Genomic DNA, 20,456 nt, shown 5'->3' with positions numbered 1-20,456 from the left:
ACCGTAGGTTCACACTTTAGCCGTGTAGGCAACTTTCTTTAATCCACGGTAAATCAGCGAGACAAACCAAACCCACAGCTCGACTGAGCGGAGGTGGCAAGAATAACCAGATAACTGGCTGGACAACCATAACTTAACCCTGCGTTAACCTGCCAGGGCAACCATGACTTAACCCTTAGTTCCTGGGTTGAATTCTGTCCCCAATACGTGTCCACCACATGAGCCCCCCCAGAATTCGCCCTAGTAATCGAAGTCAGGCAGGCGCGGGTGGACGACAGGCCGTCCGCGGCGGCTCCGGATAACAGGGGCCGGAGTGTCTGTGGGAGGCATTGACGCGGGCCTGTGGAGGTCGGCCTGAGGAGCAGAAGAGGCAGCTCGGGCCTCCACGGGGGGAGGAGGCGGAGCCGGGGGACGACCGCGACGAGGAGGTTGGGCTAACTCCAACGGCTGCGTCAAGTCCAGGTGTGCGGGTTTAACTCGGTCCACTGAAACATGCTCGGCCGTGCCCCCAAAATCCACCACCAGGTGCTTAGTTCCCCGTTCCAGGACGCGGAAGGGGCCGTCATAAGGGGGTTGCAGAGGGGGGCGGTGTGCGTCGTGACGGATGAACACGTAGTCCGCTGACTGCAGACCTGGGGGCACCTGGGACACCAGAGCGCCGTGTTGGGCGGTAGGGACGGGTGTGAAAGCTCTGACCCCGTCCAGTAAGGAGGCTCGTTGGTCCACAGCTGACCAGGGACGCGTTGCATTGGGCATGAAATCGCCTGGGACTCGCAGCGGCGTGCCGTACACCAGCTCCGCAGAGGAGGCTTGTAGGTCTTCCTTCGGGGCGGTCCGCAGGCCCAGCATGACCCATGGGAGCTTGTCGACCCAGTTGCAGTCCTTGAGAGTAGCCCGAAGCGCAGCCTTCATGGACCGGTGGAAGCGCTCACATAGGCCGTTCGCCTGAGGGTGGTAGGCGGTAGTGCGATGAAGCTTGACGCCCAGAGCCTCACCCACAGCATTCCATAGCTCTGAGGTAAACTGTGGCCCACGGTCAGATGAAAGGTCGGAAGGCGTACCGAAACGTGAGACCCACGACCCAATAAAAGCCCGGGCCACATCAGCAGACGTCGTGGATGCCAGGGGAACAGCTTCAGGCCAGCGCGTAGTCCTGTCCACCACAGTGAAGAGGTAGGTGAACCCATGGGAGGGGGGTAGGGGACCAGACAGGTCGACGTGGACATGGTCAAATCGTCTCTCCGGCACTGCGAAGCGTTCCAGGGGCGCCTTAATGTGGCGGTGTATCTTAGCCCGCTGACAGGCAACACACGAGTCGGCCCACGCTTTCACGTCTCTCTTAAGTCCCTCCCACACAAACTTAGCAGAGGTCAGGCGCACGGATGGCTTACCGCCTGGATGAGAGAGGCCGTGCACAGCTTCAAATACGGGGCGTCTCCAGCTGTGCGGGACGATGGGCCTGGGCTGTCCTGTGGAGACGTCACACAGGAGGGTGACACCTGTGTCACTGAAAGGAACGTCCTGCAGGCGGAGCCCCGTGTCGGAGGCCCGGAGACGGAGGATGCTCGGGTCCGTGGCCTGGTCAGCAGCCATCTGTGCATAGTCAAGGCCTAGGTGGACCGCTCCAATCACTGCCCTAGACAGGCAGTCAGCTACCTGGTTAGACTTACCAGCGACGTGCTGGATGTCGGTAGTGAATTCCGAAATGTAGGAGAGTTGTCGCTGCTGGCGAGCGGACCATGGCTCGGCCGTCTTGGACATGGCAAACGTGAGGGGCTTGTGGTCCACGTACGCAGTAAACTCGCGGCCCTCTAGCAGGAAACGGAAATGCCGGACGGCGAGCCAGAGACCGAGGAGTTCCCTGTCAAAAGTACTATACTTGCGCTCTCGGGGTGTAAGCTGGCGACTGAAAAAGGCCAAAGGCTGCCAAGCCCCCCCCCACCCACTGTTCGTGAACCGCACCAACAGCATAGTCCGATGCATCCGTGGTTATGGAAATAGGCGCTGTGGGTGAAGGATGCGCTAGCAGGGTAGCCTGGGAGAGCGCAGCTTTAGTCTCGGTGAACGCACGGTCCCGCTCTGCTGTCCAGTCGACCGCCTGGTTGGGGGACATGCCTTTCAGCGCCTCGTACAGTTGCCGGATGATAAAGGCGGCTCGAGGAATGAAGCGGTGGTAGAATGTCACCATCCCGATGAACTCCCTGAGCGCACGAGCTGTTTGGGGGCGCGGAAAGGCCGCCACCGCTTCCACCTTTGAGGGCAGGGGGACTGCCCCGTCCCCAGTGATGCGGTGCCCGAGGAAATCAATGGCTGTCAGCCCGAACCGGCACTTCGCCGGGTTGACGATCAGCCCATGCTGGCTGAGGCGTGTGAAGAGGGCATGAAGATGGGACAGGTGTTCTTCCTCGGAGGCGCTGGCGATGAGTATGTCGTCCAAATAGACGAAGTTGAAAGGAAGGCCACGGAGCACTGAATCCATCAGCCGCTGAAAGGACTGGGCCGCGTTTTTGAGTCCAAATGGCATTCGTAGGAATTCAAATAGGCCGAATGGGGTTGTCACCGCTGTCTTGGGGATGTCTGAGGGGTGCACGGGAACTTGATGATAACCACGGACCAGGTCGACTTTTGAGAAGACGCATTTGCCAGACAGGTTTGCAGAAAAGTCCTGGATATGCGGGACAGGATAGCGGTCAGGCGTGGTGGCGTCATTTAGTCAGCGGTAGTCCCCGCATGGGCGCCAACCTCCATCAGCCTTAGCGACGATGTGGAGTGGGGACGCCCACGGGCTGTCAGAGCGGCGGATGATCCCCATGCGTTCCAGGTGCTCGAACTCAGACTTGGCAATGGCGAGTTTGGCGGGGTCGAGCCGCCTGGCTCTGGCGTAGACCGGGGGCCCCTTCGTAGCAATGTGATGCTCCACCCCATGCTTAGCGGTGGGTGCAGAGAAGGTAGGCTGGGTGAGGTCAGGGAACTCAGCGAGGAGGCGGTTGAACTTGTCTGCCTCTGAGAGAGAGTTGGCTAGACCTGCATAGGCCGCTTCCCTCCGCGTACATGCGAAGGAGGAGAAGGTTAAGGCATCGACCAGACGGCTGTTCTGAATGTCCACTAGCAAACCGTAAGCGCACAAAAAATCAGCTCCGAGGAGGGGAAGCGTTACATTGGCCATGACGAACTCCCACGTGAAACGTTGTCCACCAAAACACAGTTCTACAGACCGCACGCCGTAGGTGTGGATAGGGCTGCCGTCAGCCGTCGCCAACTGGGGGCCCCGCTCCCCGCCCATGATGTCGACGTCAGTAGCAGGGAGCACGCTTCTCTGTGCGCCCGTGTCACAAAGAAATCGCCGACCGGAGATGGTGTCGAGGATGAAGAGTAGCCTGCTCGTATCGCCAACACTCATGGCCACTACTGAGTGTTGGCCCTCTCGTTTCCCGTCGGCCTGTAGTTGCAGGGGGAACGGCACCGTTTAGCTTTCGCACCAAATCGAGCGTGGTACATACAGAGTCCAGAGGGCTTGTAGCGGTCTGATGCTGTGGCGCCACCGTCGGGCCACGCCCGCGATGTCGGCGGGGGGCCAGTGAAGGTAGGAGCCAGCACCCCGGCATGGGAGGAACGTTGTGTAGCGACGAAGAATCGGTCAGCCTCCTTTGCCAGCTCACGGGGATCAGTGATGGTGGAGTTAGCGAGCGCAGTCTGGACGTGGGGCAGCATGTTGCGCAGAAACAGCTCCATAAACAGGAAACATGGCTTTTCTTGACCCAGTAGGTTTAACATCCCGCTCATTAGCTCCGATGGTTTGCCATCTCCCAAGCCCTGAATTGCGAAGAGGCGACGTGCTCTCTCCGTTGTTGACAGTTCAAAAGTTTCAAGGAGGAGATGTTTAAGTGCGGCGTATTTACCATCGGCCGGTGGGTTGGTTATGAAACCGCTTATCCTGGAAGCCGTAGCGCCCCCCAGCGCTGCCACTACGTAGTAGTACCTGGTCTCGTCTGCTGTTATGTCTCTGAGCGCGAACTGTGCCTCAGCCTGCGCGAACCATGTAGCCGCGGAAGACTCCCAAAACTCCGGCAGTTTAATTGCAACGGCGTTCGTAGCCATAATGTGTGTGGTTTCAGAAAACTTATCCGAAAACCGACGTCGGGGTCACCAGTGTAGAGCCGAAGTAACGGAGAAGACCGTAGGTTCACACTTTAGCCGTGTAGGCAACTTTCTTTAATCCACGGTAAATCAGCGAGACAAACCAAACCCACAGCTCGACTGAGCGGAGGTGGCAAGAATAACCAGAAAACTGGCTGGACAACCATAACTTAACCCTGCGTTAACCTGCCAGGGCAACCATGACTTAACCCTTAGTTCCTGGGTTGAATTCTGTCCCCAATACGTGTCCACCACACAGTCAATATTTGTACCCGCTACATTAGTATAGCAGATTTATTAAAATATTTGTTTTTTCTTTTCAATACGGAGAATATAATATGATGCTAACACTGAGATGAATATCACTTTTTGAATGAAGATGTTCATGACTCTTGTTTGTGTTTGTCTTGTACTGTATTACAGGCCTGGGTGAATAGCAGCTCGTCAGTCCAGTCATGCAGTGGAAATCAGCTGATGTCCTGTTTCTTAAATATTTTCTTAAATATTTGTATTTTATTTTCCCACTTTTTCCAAGAGAATAAATTTATCTGATACTCGGGGCTTATTTCAATTCAGTAGGCATATTTATTTCATTAACCATTTTTGTGATTTTATTGCAACGGTAATCTAACACTTGTACATTTAATGAATAAAGCCTACTTATTTTATCGTTTGATATCCACGTGGCTTGGAAACACGACAAAATAGTTTCTGATTACCGAAAAATTAGGGTTGCGGCCCTTTGACAAAGCTGTATCTTGCGGTGTGGCCTCTGAGCTATGTAAAGTTGAGTAGCCCTGCCCTAGAGGCATGATGGGAGTCATGCCACTGCGCATATTCAGTGGGCCCAGCCAGTCAGAGGAGTGACTGGCTGTTAACTAAGATCCAACTGGCTCCTCTCACAAGAGAAAGTAGTGCGTTTGGTATTAAGATGAAGGACATTAAGAGGGACTTGATTTTGAACAACCTGATACGCCTGGTGACATGTTTCATCCACACATCCAAATGGAGGAAAATGAAACCCCCTTTCTTCTGTTTTCACAAGGAACCTTGTGGACAATCATCTCATTCTCAGTGCTTTGAGACTAATGGACAAAAAACAAAACATGCAAAATCTCTCCTCAGAGCTAATTAAGATCTGGAAATATCTGAGGACCCCGAGAGCAACTATGAAAAAGTGCAGATGTATTAACTTTAATTTGTTTTATCTATTATTTTTTTGGGGTCCTCCCTATAGTCCCCGGGTCCTATAATCCCCGGGTCCTGTGTTCCCCACTTTGTATGAGACCGGGGAATATCGGACCTTTTTGTATACAGAGGGCCCTATATTCCCCACTTTTCCCCAAAAGGGTCCTATGTTCCCCGTTTTGTATGTGCAGGGAGACATGGGACCTTTCTTTATAAAAAGGGTCCTATGTTCCCCAGGTGCCCTAGGGGAACATAGGACCCTTTTAATAAAGAAAAGTCCCATGTTCCCCGGTCAGCAGGTTTGACGCTGTTTGGCGCAAAAAGTGCATTTTCAATAATGCATTATTTAGGGCAGATTATTAAGAAGACAATGAATCATGCGATTTCTATTTTTATATCACAAAAACGAATTCAAAAAGTCTAGGTTGGCTAAAGTATGTGGAAACTTTCGACACTAAACCAACTTCAATTTATTAGGCTATAGCCTATATTTGGGCACATAACCCACCCCGGTAGTTCTCTGATATTTATGCGTGAAATGTGTCACTTATCGAGGAAAATGCGCCTCGCCGAGTAGGTGGGCTGGCTCGTCTGTGTCTGAATGTAATATAGTAAGCCTATGTTCCTTGGGCAATTGTACCCGGGCATAGCTCAGTCGGTAGAGCTCTCGCCCATGGATCGCAAGATCGTGAGTTCGATCCCGGGTGCCGCCAACTCAGCGTATGAGTAGCACATTGTGCGAGAAGTGCTGGGAGCTGAGGATAGGTGTTGTGTTCCGTCCTCAGCAGTCCATCTCCCAGAGGTCTAGTGCATTGTACCAGGGATAGACTCCTGCGTAAGCTGGCTGATACCGACAATAGGCCAATTCCGACCCACGTCTTCTATGTTCCCTAGAAAGCCGTCGTTCCCATCATAACCACACCAGCTTTTTGGGAAAAGCATCTGACATCTATTAGATACAAACCATCTGCTCAGTAAGGCCCTTTAAGCATCATAATTGTAATAATAATAATAATAATAATAATAATAATAATAACATAATAACAATGACAATAATAATAATAATAATAATAGAATAATAATAATGATGATGATGATAATAATAATAATAACAATATAGCCTTATATTAGAAATGCTAAAAATTGGATAATTGAAATATTTATAATTATAAAGTAGGCTAATATAGCATGGTAATAACAATAAAATAATATCAATATGTGCCTGGTCTCTTAATATTCTAAGATGCTGTATGCTACAGAAATAACGGGACATGGGCCTAGGCTAATGAATACGCCTTTTTGACAAAATATGAATGAAAGGCTAATCAAAAACGCTAAAGCTGAATCACAAAACACATATTGCTCGAAAAATAATTTATAAATAGCCAAATGCACACATGATTTCGAGTTTGGAAATATTTAAAACTTGTCGTGGATGTGTGGTCATCTGCACGCAAGTTTCCTGGCGTTCTAAACCACATGATCAAAATTCACCAATGTCTAAACCGCCCGCCAACTTGCAACGATTTGCAACAATTTATCGGTGATAACTCGTGGACTCACTGTCATGTGCTTACTAGCCTACAAGAAGACAAACAATGGCGATAGTTATGGATGGTGATCGAGGGGGCAAAGTGTTGGTACATGAGAACTTCAGATATCAGAAGCACCGCACCAATCAAGACACCATTAGATGGAGGTGCTGGAGGTGGAACTGTAGAGTGCCACTGATCATAAATAGATTTGAAGTGGAGGACGTGGATGCTAACATTATTGTGCACGATGTTGGGGAACACGTGCATCCCCCTGACGGAGAAATGGTGCACCGTGCAGAATTCCGACAGGGGGTGATTGCAGAAGTTGCGAGGGAGCCAACAGTCCCAATCAGAAGGATCTATAATGCGCAAAGGGTCCTGCAGCGTCGGCAACGTCAAATCCAGGGTGGCGGCGACAGACCACCACCACAAGGATTCCAGTCTGTAAGGACTGTTATGGCCAGAGCACGCGCAGCAGTCATGCCCCCGATTCCAGCTACACTTGAGGATGTCGTCATCGAAGGTGCATGGGCTGAAACATGGGACAGGGAACAGTTCCTCCTGCACCAAGACAACGAGTGGGCTATCGCTGTGTTTGCCACTGAGGGAAACATCAGCAAGCTGCGAGGCTGTGGAACCGTATATATGGATGCAACGTTCAGAACGGGCCCCCGCCCCTTCAGCCAAGTTTTTACAGTACTTGGAAACATGCATGGCTTCGTTATCCCTCTGGTGCATGCACTGATGGGCCAGCGCACAATTGGGCACTACCGGCAGGTGCTCGACTGCATCAAACGGGAAACCAGGAGGATTACGCAGCACCACTGGGCACCTCAAAAGGTCATATGCGACTTTGAACAGGCGCTTATCAATGCGCTGGAAACAGAACTTCCAAGGGCACAAGTGAGTAGATGCTACTTCCATTTCAGTCAAGCCCTGTGGAAGAGGGTGCAAAGACTTGGACTGACTACTGCATTCCGGGATGACCTTCAGTTGGCAGCAGTCATCCGCAAGGTGATTGCACTCGGCCACCTACCACTGGACACAGTTCAAGGCAACTTCGCCCTGCTCGTTCACCACCCAGACACGAGGCGCGTCCAGCGGGACCATCCAGAGCTGCATGACTTCCTGCAGTATGTCGGGAACACATACGTCCACGATGGAGCCCTCTTCCCACATCCAATGTGGAACGTCTATGCACGCAACATGGAGCAAAGGACCAACAACCACGTTGAGTGTAAGTGACTAAGACTTATTTTCTGATTTATTGAATAATCAGCGAACAGACTTTATTTTTGATGTGTGGCCCATAACACGCTTAACATTTTCATGCGACACCACAGAAGTGTGCAGGCTATGATAACGTAGGCCAATTGTATGATTATGGTTGTGTAAATTAGGCTATACTGTTTTTAGTCGATTATTTGTATCATTGTTTAAAAAAATAATATAGCATCAGTGTAGTACTCACAGTCAACCATTGCTTTGGATACTCTTAAAGCTTGATAAATCTACATCGTTTTCATCAATTACCTGTGGAATTCACCATAGGCTATGTATTTAACTTTAATTTTAAAAATCCGTTTAACACAATCCAGCATAATTTTTGGAGGTCTACATCACACAAAGGCCTACACTCCTAAAGCTGTATTATGCATTCATGTTTATCAAGCCACTGTCAACATGTTCAGCATATTCACATTTCTTTAACAGTTTACATGAATAACCTCTTGTTTTTGTTTTTGTAGCTTATCATCGCACTCTAAATGATGCGGTCCAAGTGCGCCACCCATCCGTTTGGATGTTTCTGCGCCACATTAAGGACCAGCAAACCCTGGCAGAGGAAAGGCTGGAGATGGCGGAGCGAGGAGATGCTCCCCCAAGGCGGAAGCCCAAGTGGAGGAGGTTGGAGGCCCGTCTCCTGCGGCTCAAGGGTCAACTGGATGCTGGTCACAGAGATTTGAAATCATATTGGAGGGTTGTAAGCCACCACATTTTCAGATAGGCTGAGTAGAGGTTTTAGCCCCTCTTTGTTGAGTAGCCTAATGGACTAGGACTACTCATTTTGCTTTTTTGAAGAAGAAAAAAGCCTTAACGTTAGGCTAGTTAGGCCTTGGAGATTTTTGTTTTAGACCATGCCTTTTCTGCGGGGCTTCTGCCATAGACCAACCCTTTTTCAGCCAAGCTTTTACTAGAAGCATTTTGTTATTAATAGCCTATTATCAGTGTTAGTATTGATAGTATTATGCCTGTAATTGTTATTTGTTATTAGGCCTCTTTTATAATTAGGCAATTATTATTATTATTATTATTATCATTATTATTATTAGGCTGTTGTTGTTATTATTTATTTATTTATTTATTTATTATTGATATTATTACTATTACTATTATTATTATCATTATTATTAAAGAAGAACATCAAAGGATGTAAGGTAGCACTCATCAAATGGGAAAAAAAGACACAATTCTCTATTTTACCATTTCATTGTTTGGCATCAGTCATTAACTTGGCCGGGTGGTCTTCTTCAGAAACCTTAATGACTGATGCCAAACAATAAAATGGTGAAATAGAGGACTGCCTCTGTTATTTTTTTAACCATTTGGTGAGTGTTACCTTACATCCTTTGAAGTTCGTCTTTGATTCATGTTTTTGGTTTAGCACCTCCACAAGTCTTTAGTTTTTTGAGAAGCACATATTATTATTATTAGGCAATTAGCCTATTGTGTAAGGTAGGCGGTCCCCGTTGATGGATACTTTGTGCTGGTCCTAAATTCCAAGTCCTGGTCTAAGTTCTCTGCCTAAAAAGTTCATCATTAAAGTCTTTTTGAAAGAAAGTCTGCCAAGTGATTTAATATGGAAAACGAACTGCAAAGCAACAAGAAAGTGGCTGAAGTGTCCAGTGCTGTGCAAATTGAACTTTGAGCGAAGGTGGAAATGGCTAGGTTATACGGGTAGGCGGGCCTACTGCAAGACAAACTTGCGTTGATTGCCAACTGTCGATGCTGAGCCGGAGAGCCAACTAACTAGTCCTACTGCAGTAAATATTGGTAAGAAATAACAATAAAGCAAATTACAGCCTCCTCTAGGCCGAATTTGGATACGCACTCAAGGTGACCTGCGATATACAACAGCCAACAATAGGTAATACGGCCTAATTTAATCAGCGGAAGAATAGATTGTCATAGCCTACATCTCAGCCATGACCCCAGTTTTTATTATTTTGGACCCGTTAAGGAAATAATTTGCAAAAAGGGTTCTAAGTTCCCTGGTTTGTTCCTCGATTAGCAATAGCGGGGAATATAGGACCCTGTGGTGACCCACATCTATATAACTAGAGACATTCACCTAAGAGGACAGTGTACCTTTAAGGGAAGAGGTGAGGGGTCAGATAATGGACTTCCGCTTCCGGTACAGAGTTCAGTGTCGTTGTCGAACGTATGACATGCAAAGTTGGAGCTAGTAAACTACCTCGACTACGTCTACTCTCACGTCTCCTGTCTCGTTGTTTTCTAACTCCACAACCCTTTATTTGGAAAAAGGTCCTATGTTCCCCTGGAAACAGCGGGAACATAGGACCAACAAATGCTATTGCTAACGCTAGCATTTACACCGCTACTGTGAAGCTACCCGACTTTTGGCAGCATAATCCACGGCCGTGGTTTCAACATGTGGAAGCCCAGTTCCAGCTGAGAGGGATAACGCAGGATGCAACGCAGTACTTCCACGTAGTGGCGGCGTTAGACGCATCGACAACGGCGCGAGCAATGACGCTGTTGGAAGCTCCGCCAGCTGCTGGCAAGTACGATGCTATAAAGACATTCCTCCTGAAACTATTTGAACTGTCGGAGCTGGAGAAGGCAGACCGTTTACTGTCCCCGAATGGCCTCGGCGACGGCAAACCGTCTGAGTTAATGTGTGGGGTACTTGGGATTTAGTAGCCCCCCATCTATTTTTTATTTTATATACTTACCTTCATTGACCACTCACTAATAGTAAAGAGGAGAATTGTCTGCTGTGTTGTTGTGATAGCCGGTTCTCGCCACAGGAGGGCACTGCAGGTTAATTGCTTCTAGCCTGTGTGACGTAGTGCTGGCTCTCGCCGTGCACTCTGGGACATAGAGTCGTCAGATGAGTGTTGCCGTTCGTATAGTGAGCCATGCCCTGAAAACGTGTCCTCTGTAATGTCTATTTGACAGATGGAGTAAAACAACAAAAACACCAGCCCTTGTAAGTGTCATTCTTATCAAGTGTGCTACAAATATTGGTGCCGAAACCCGGGATCAGCGCCATTGCCACCATTGTCAGGAGAAGAAGTGGGGAGCGGAGTGAGAACACGTGACCAACAATGGAACTGGAGCTTGAGCAACTGCAAGACAGGCTGAGTGAGACCCTCCTGCAGTTAGGGCTGGACCAGTTAAAAGAGGTGTGTGTTATTGCTAAAGTCCCCACTGAAAACCAGACAAAGAGGCATGCGCTGATCAGACTTATTAGTGAAACTGTGGATGAAGCAATTGAGAAGGAGGATGAAGAGGTAGCACGTCAGTTTCTGTCCAGACTAGTGGACCTCTCTAGTGAAATGAAGCAGAGAGGGGCGGAGTCACATACTGGTGCAGGTGCAGACAGTACTAACAAGGATGCTGCTGAATTGGCAAGCTTACATGAACAATATCAGGCCTTACAGTCCAGCTTTACTGCATCCACAAAAGCGCTTGAGGAAGAGATATCACGCCTCAGTGAGAAACTAAGTCTTAAAGAACCCAGTAGACCTAGTCAACCTTCAAACCCAATCCCGTCAGTAATCCAACCCCCTGAAGTGACCATACGCAGAGACTTTAAGATAAATGGCCAAATAGGAGAACGGGGGCAGATAGACAAGTTGTCTTATATAAATCTTACGCATCAGATTGATATGGGGGTGAGAAAAGGCCACAGCGAGTTGGAGATAATAGAGGCTGTAATCCGAGCCATCAGCCCTGGGCTGACTCTCCGTGACTTGTTAGAGATCAAAACCGAACTCACCCTCCCTCAGCTGAGGACCATTCTGAACGGCCATTTCAAAGAGGATAGCTCTGTGGACCTATATCACCGACTAATCAACATCACACAGGACAGTCAGGAGTCACCACAGAACTTCCTGTTCCGAGCCATAGCATGTAAAGAGAGACTCTTAGCAGCAGCGAGAGAGCCTGGCTCTGATGAACAATACAGCCCTGAACTGATACAGAAGAAGTTCCTAAGAGCTGTGGGAACTGGGCTAGTGAGTGACCAGGTAAAATATCAGCTCAAGAGCTATCTCGATGATCAAGCAACTACTGATGATGTTCTCATTGTTAAGATGATAGAGGCCGCAAGTTTCGAGTCAGAGAGACAGCGGAAATTCAAGAAGAGCTCCCACAGTAAGGAAACCAGAGTGCGGGAAGTGCGAGCTGAGGCACATCAGTATCGAGGAGCGGAAGCTGCAGTGGTCGGGGGTCAGGAGTCGTCGCCATCAACATCCGCGAGTGTGAATGCCCTTAAGACACAGGCAGGGAACCAAAAGGAGTCTGCGTTCTACGAGATAATCCAACAGCTGAAAGGAGAAATGGAACAGATGAGAAAAGCCATGAACCACTCCTCTGGCCAAAGACCTTCTCGTCAGCAGCAGCCTGTGAGGAAGCGCGGATGCAAAGCCTGTCAAGACAGTGAAAGGGGCGACCAGTGCAACCACTGTTTCAAATGCGGACAGAGTGGCCATCTTTCAAGAGGGTGTAGAGCTCAGAGGCCTGAAAAATCGGAGCAGGTAGACACGTCTAGCTGTACTGTCACCAGCAAGCTCATCGACGACAGTATTCAGCTACTAGAAGCCAGAGTGTCTGCCCGACAGCGAGACGAGGCAGGGCGGGAACAGCAAGCACCCACAGTGAGTCATATCTCCTCAAAACGCCAGTCACAGCTGCTGAACCTAATTGGAAAGAAATACATGATAAACTGTTACATTGATGGTGTAGCCACACAGGCATTGTGGGATACCGGGTCGCAGGTCTGCCTAATCAGTGAAGAATGGAGGAGAAAACATCTCCCACACACCAAGGTGAGAAGCACAGAAGAGATCCTTGGCCCTGGCACCCTGACTGGTAAAGCAGCAAACCAGACAACCATTCCTTTCTCTGGATGGGTGGAAGTGACTGTCCAGTTAGCACCGAATAGCACCACTCAGACTCCACCAATGGAACTCACTGTGCCAATACTAGTAACCACACACCAGGGCACCGCAGAAGAACCGATCATCGGTTACAATGTAATTGAACACCTGTTAGAGTCTGGAGCTGGACAGCCATCAAGTGTAATCACAAAGGCACTAAGCATTGCGTTCGCGGTTGACTACAAGAAGGCTGAAGTCCTCGTGAAGCTGATAAACAGCCAAGATGATATGGAAGGTGAGGGGATGGTTAAAGTGGGCCGAGAAAGCATGACTATTCCGGCGGGCCAGACAAAGATTGTTAAGTGTGGTGTTAGAGCAGGGCCCCTCCAAGCAGACCAGAACGTCCTCTTTGAGCCTAATGTGAACCCAAAGTGGCCAGAGGGCCTGAAGGTGGATGAAAACATTGTATGTTTACAGAAGGGAACCTGGTCACGCATCGCTGTCCCAGTGACTAACGTCACAGCTCATGACATCACACTGCCGCCACGGACTCCCCTGGGGCAGACCCAAAGAACTAGAGCCATCTACCCTGCCGCCGTGAAGCCGTTGGATGTGGATGGGACTAGTACAGTGAACCCAGTCATCCCAGGGACCTCCACAACAGGTACAGAACGAAGACCTGTGATTAGAGACACAACAAAGCTGAAAGGGCCAGGTGATGTCAAGACGGAACACCAGGAGGAAGATCTATGGGACCCGCCTGTCCCTCTGAACCACCTGACACCTGAACAACAACTGCAGGTGAGAGAGCTACTGCGGGAGGAGAGTAGTGTGTTCGCACGCGATGACCATGATGTGGGGACTATTCCATCACTCCAGCTCAAGATCCGCCTGAGTGACACCACACCGGTGAAGCGGACATACACATCAGTCCCAAAGCCTCTTCATAAAGAAGTGAAGGAATACCTCGAGGATTTACTGAACAGAGGCTGGATAACTAAGTCAAAATCACCCTACTCAAGCCCAATCGTGTGTGTGCGGAAAAAGGATGGGAGCCTCCGCCTCTGCTGGGACTACCGTGAGTTGAACAAGAGGTCCATCCCAGACCGCCATCCAATACCACGCATCCAGGATATGCTCGACAGCCTGAAGGGGAGTGCCTGGTTTTCTGTCTTGGATCAGGGGAAGGCATATCACCAGGGGTTTCTTGAGGAGTCCAGCCGTCCACTGACTGCATTCATCACCCCGTGGGGATTATATGAATGGGTGAGAATTCCCTTCGGACTGTCCTCAGCACCAGCAGAGTTCCAGAGGTCCATGGAGGAATGTTTGATTGGGCTGAGGGACAACATTTGTCAGCCGTATTTAGATGACAACCTGGTCCACTCAACCACATTCGACGAACACCTCCAGCACCTGAGAAGAGTACTGCACCGCTACAGAAGCCATGGAATCAAGCTGACGGCAAGAAAATGTGAACTCTTCAAAAACCAAGTAAGGTTCCTGGGAAGGCTTGTGACCAAGGATGGATACACAATGGACCCCGCTGATGTGGCCCCGGTCCAGGCACTGAAGGAGAGAGAACCTACGACCATCGGAGAGCTCAGGAAGATGCTGGGATTCATCTCGTATTACCGGCCCTACATACCTAACTTCTCCCGAATCGCAAGGCCTCTCTATGACCTCCTCACCCCAGAGAAGACAGCAGCGGGGAAGCTCAAACAAAAGAGAAAGGACAAGGGGAGGAAGGGCTCCCGAGACCATCTGCCCTCCTCTCACCCAGTTAAGTGGACAGCTGAACACCAACAGGTCCTCTGTCAGTTGATTGAATTCCTCATCCAGCCACCAGTGTTGGGCTACCCAGACTTTGAACAGCCCTTTATCCTTCACTGCGACGCGTCACGAGAGGGCCTCGGGGCAGTATTGTATCAAAGACAGTCACAGGGTGGGCTGGCAGTCATCGCGTATGGGTCTAGGACACTGACAACTCCTGAGAAGAACTACCATCTCCACTCAGGGAAGTTGGAGTTCCTCGCGATGAAATGGGCCATATGTGAGAGATTTAGAGATTACCTCTACCATGCTCCATCATTCACTGTCTACACAGACAATAATCCCCTCACCTATGTGCTCACGACAGCCAAACTGAATGCGACCACCCACAGGTGGGTAGCAGAGTTAGCCGATTTCCAGTTCTCTATCAAGTACCGGCCTGGACGAGCCAATGGGGACGCAGATGGCCTCTCACGCATGCCGATGGAGCAGTACATGCAGACCTGTTCACAAGAAGTACACCCCGAGGTCATGAACAGTGTGACCCAGGCGCTGTCAGTACAGCTGGAGAGAGCTGAGCCTTGGATGTGTCCGGTAACCATAGCCACAGCACTAGCCGAGTTTGAGAAGGAACATACATCACCTGTGGCAGAGATACCCAGTCAGACGGTGAGAGACGCCCAGAGGGAGGATGCTGTCATTGGAGAGGTGCTGAAGTACATAACCTCCAATCAGTGGCCTCGGGGAAAAACACAGTGTGCGAGCAGGGGTGTTGCGACACTCACGAGAGAGAAGCATCGGCTGTGCCTTGATGATGATGGCATCCTGCGCCGGAAAACAGCTACCCGAACTCAGCTAGTCCTGCCGAAAAAGTTCCATGAGCTGGTATATAAAGAACTGCACAGAGACCTGGGCCATCTAGGCGTGGAGAGGGTGTTGCACCTGTTGAGGGACCGTTTCTATTGGCCTCACATGCAGAAAGATGTGGAACATTACATCACACAGGTGTGTAGCTGCCTGAAGACCAAGCGCCCCAACAAACCAACCAGAGCCCCTCTCACCAACATCGTGACCACACACCCATTTGAGATGGTCTCCATTGACTTCTTACACTTAGAGAAGTGTAAGGGAGGGTACGAGTATATACTGGTGGTTATGGACCACTTTACCCGTTTTGTTCAAGCCTATGCATGCAGAAACAAAGCTGCCAAGACCGCCGCAGAGAAGGTATTCGGGGACTTTGTGCTGAGATTTGGTTTCCCGGCGACGCTGCACCATGACCAAGGGAAGGAGTTTGACAATAAGCTCTTCGCCAAGCTGCAGGAGTACAGTGGAGTCAGGGGTTCTCACACAACACCGTATCACCCGCAAGGAAATGGTCAGGTCGAGCGTTTCAACAGAACGGTTCTGGCGATGCTGAGAAACCTGCCAGCGGTTGCGAAAACGGATTGGAAAGCGTCACTCCCAAAGGTGATACATGCATACAACTGCACCCGAAATGAAGCGACCGGATTTGCACCTTACTATCTGTTGTTCGGCAGAAATCCAAGACTTCCCATTGACCTGATGTTTGGCCTTAGAGCAAAGGACCAGGCACTATCCCCTCAAGAATATGCAGAGAAGTGGAAGGCCCGCATGAATGACGCCTATCGCCTAGCATCAGAGACAGCACGGAAGGAGGGGGCCAGAAACAAAACACTATACGACAAAAAGGCCCACGGGACAGAGCTGTATCCCGGATGCAGGGTTCTCATCCGCAACCTGAACGAGAAAGGAGGACCGGGGAAATTAAGACCATTCTGGGAGGACCAGGTGCATGTAGTAACACAGAGGAAGCACGCCGACAGCCCTGTGTATGAGCTGAAGCCGGAGAATGGAAAAGGACGAACCAGAATCATGCATAGGAACCTTCTTCTGCCATGCGACTTCCTGCCGGTGGAACCAAGAGAAGAGGACTTACCTGTGAAACCTAGACGGGAGAGAAAGAAGACAGACAGACAAATGCAGTGGAACCAGGAACAGGACAGTGACTCAGATGATGAGGATAACTGGAGATGCATCGTGGGACGACCAACAGTCAGAGCCAGTGAGCGGATCCAGAGTCAGCTGAGCCCAGATGCCTTGGAGTTCTATCCGGAGGAAAGAGACGGTCAAGATGAAGAGGATTTTGCGGAGCAGCCTGCAACAATAGAGGACAATGGGACAGTGTCAGAGAATGGCGAGACATCTGGAGCTGAAGAAGAGGATGAGCCCGATGACGACAAGAGCCTGGAAGATGCCTTGCAGCCTCCACCAGAAGATGCCTTGCAGCCTCCTCCAGGGGAAGCTGTGCAGCCTGCCAGAGAAAAAGCATATCCTTTGAGAAATAGAAAACCTACACCAGTGTTTACTTATCACAGACTAGGGCAGCCTAGTGTGTCTGGTAGATAAGCAAATCAGACAACTCAGTATAAATAAATAAATGAAAAAAAAACAAACAAAAAAAAAACAAAAAAAAAAACAAAAACTTTTGACATGTTACAATTGTTATAGCTATGTGATTTTAGTTGTCCTGTGATCACCAGACACAGAGTTACTGTAGCATTGGGGTTTTAGAACACACCTGTTACCACCAGGGATATTACTATTACAAAGTTATTTGCTTTTAGTCAGATACTATAGCTCCCCGGCCTCAAGACGGACGAAGCAGTGGATTCAAGTGCACATTATTTACTGCAAACATATACCATTAATAGGAGATGTGTGTTATATGTTATGACTGATTACAGTACAGTATCCAGATTGACTCCTGCTTAGTAATAACCTATCTTTTCAATGAAAAGTTATGCAATGTGGACTGGTAGATTTGTTATGTCGGGACGCCATTATCTTTTTGAGGGGAGAGTGTGGGGTACTTGGGATTTAGTAGCCCCCCATCTATTTTTTATTTTATATACTTACCTTCATTGACCACTCACTAATAGTAAAGAGGAGAATTGTCTGCTGTGTTGTTGTGATAGCCGGTTCTCGCCACAGGAGGGCACTGCAGGTTAATTGCTTCTAGCCTGTGTGACGTAGTGCTGGCTCTCGCCGTGCACTCTGGGACATAGAGTCGTCAGATGAGTGTTGCCGTTCGTATAGTGAGCCATGCCCTGAAAACGTGTCCTCTGTAATGTCTATTTGACAGATGGAGTAAAACAACAAAAACACCAGCCCTTGTAAGTGTCATTCTTATCAAGTGTGCTACAAATGGAAAAAATGCTGTCTGTGCTGGGATCGGCTGATCCGGCCTTTCTTTTCACACACATTTTTCTGAGGCAGCTCCCCGCACCTGTACGCACAGCACTGGCCAGTTCTCCTCTCGCCGCCTCCAAGGACTACCGTTCTCTGGCTGCTGAAGCAGAGAGGGTTTTCCTGGCAACAGTTTGTGCATGCCCTGCTACCCCACCAGACCGCCCCACCACCACCTGTGTACGGGCTCTGTTATTACCATGCCAGGTTTGGGGCAAAAGCAAAACAGTGTCACAAACCCTGCAGTTACAGGGTTCAGGGAAACGCCAAGGCCGGCGCTCGTTAACGGCTATGGGCGCCGGCCGTGACTGCAAGCTGTTGTTCATCAGAGACTCCTTGTCGGGCCTGCGGCTGCTGGTTGACTCTGGCGCTCAACGCAGCATACTACCAGCACAAGCTGTGGACACGATGACCGACAGTCACGGCCCCCAGATGGACGCCGCCAACGGCACGTCCATTCGGACGTACGGTATCAGACATGTGGACGTGTGTTTTGGCGGCCGACGTTTCGGCTGGGACTTTGTGATGGCTGCTGTATCCACCCCGCTCCTAGGTGCGGATTTCCTCTGTGCTTTCAACCTGCTGGTGGATGTTAAAAACTGTCGCGTGATTGATGCCGTCTCTTTTGCGTCATACCCCTGCACGCTTGGGGGCGCTGGAGCGCCGTGCCTCGCTGACACACTCTCCACCGGGGATCCATACCAACGCCTGCTCGCAAATTTCCCCGAGCTCACCACACCCACCTTCTCCTCGGCGGTGGCCAAGCACGGCGTGGAACATCATATCACCACAGTGGGCCCCCCAGTTTACGCCCGGGCCCGACGCCTCGACTCGGCCAAGCTCGCAATAGCCAGGGAGGAGTTTTCGACTATGGAGCGCCTCGGCATTGTCCGCCGTTCTGACAGCCCGTGGGCTTCCCCTCTTCACATGGTTACTAAGGCCGACGGGGGTTGGCGCCCGTGCGGGGACTACCGTCGCCTAAACAATGCCACGACCCCCGACCGGTACCCCATACCGCACATACGAGATTTCTCTACCCACCTGGCGGGCGCTGCCATCTATTCCAAAATCGACTTAGTGCGGGGGTATCACCAAGTGCCGGTCCACCCACTGGATGTCCCAAAAACGGCTGTCATCACACCCTTTGGGCTCTTTGAGTTTTTACGTATGCCTTTCGGCCTTAAAGGGGCGGCGCAGACGTTTTCAGCGCCTTATGGATTCTGTGCTCCGCGACATGCCATTTTTGTTTGTGTACTTAGACGACATCCTCGTGGCCAGCGCGTCGGCGGAGGAACACATGACGCACCTCAGACAGCTGTTTGACAGGCTCAGCGAACACGGCCTCATCATCAACCCAGCTAAGTGTCAGTTCGGGGAGTCGTCCATCACCTTCCTCGGGCACCACATCACTCCACAGGGGGCCGTTCCCCTCCCTGCCAGGGTTGAGGCTGTCACCATGTTCCCCTGCACTGTACAGTCGCTGCAGGAATTCCTGGGCATGGTGAACTTTTATAACCGTTTCCTGTCCCGTGCCGCCCACATCATGCGTCCCCTGTATGAGGCCCTGCGGGGTAAGAAGTCTAAGGACGAGCTGGACTGGTCTTCGGGGATGGACGAGGCTTTTGTGGCCGCCAAGACCGCGCTGGCCAACGCTGCGCTGCTAGCTCACCCGTCGCCTGCCGCCCCCATAGCCCTTACAACGGATGCCTCCGACTACGCCGTGGGGGCTGTGTGTGAGCAGTGGGTGGGGGGGGGGCTGGCAGCCGTTGGCGTTCTTCAGTAAACAACTCCGTGAGAGCGAGCGCAAATACAGCACCTTTGATAGGGAACTACTGGGTCTCTTCCTCGCAACCAGAAACTTTAGGTTCCTATTGGAGGGCCGACAGTTCACCGCTTTCGTGGACCACAAACCGCTGACGTTCTGTATGGCCAAAACCTCAGAACCGTGGTCTGGGCGTCAGCAGCGCCATCTCGCGGCGGTTTCCGAGTTTACCACGGACATACAACACGTGTCGGGCAAGGATAACTTCGTCGCCAACTGCCTTTCACGGGCGGTTGTTAACGCCGTTCACTTGGGACTCGACTACGCCGCTATGGCAGCGGACCAAGCAAGGACGCGACCGTTCATGACTACCGGTCGACCCCTACGGCGCTACGGCTGGAGGACGTGACGTTCGACGCGGCCAACACCACCCTCCTCTGTGACATCTCCACCGGTCAATCGCGCCCCCTGGTGCCTACTTCCTGGCGGCGCCGAGTTTTCGACACCGTCCACGGCCTTTCCCACCCGGGAGTGAAGGCCTCGACCAAGCTGGTGAGCGTCAAGTTTGTTTGGCCTGGGCTCCGTAAGGATGTTAGAGCCTGGGCCGGCTCGTGTGTGGCGTGCCAACGCGCCAAGGTGCACCGCCATACCAAGGCCCCTTTGGCG

General features: G+C 50.6%; 1 protein-coding gene across 1 annotated transcript in view; it reads right to left on the bottom strand.

The window, feature by feature from the left end:
• The window catches only part of LOC130109781 (tripartite motif-containing protein 29-like), a 37,409-nt gene that overhangs the window by 1,035 nt on the left and 15,918 nt on the right, over window positions 1-20,456 (bottom strand). The window contains 1 exon segment of the mRNA XM_056276762.1: window positions 16,692-16,713. Coding sequence (XP_056132737.1) covers window positions 16,692-16,713 — 22 coding nt within the window.

Source organism: Lampris incognitus, chromosome 3 (assembly GCF_029633865.1).
Source record: "Lampris incognitus isolate fLamInc1 chromosome 3, fLamInc1.hap2, whole genome shotgun sequence".
Taxonomy (NCBI): domain Eukaryota; kingdom Metazoa; phylum Chordata; class Actinopteri; order Lampriformes; family Lampridae; genus Lampris; species Lampris incognitus.
Note: the sequence above shows the minus strand (reverse complement) of the source record. Positions and strands in the feature narration are given on the sequence as shown.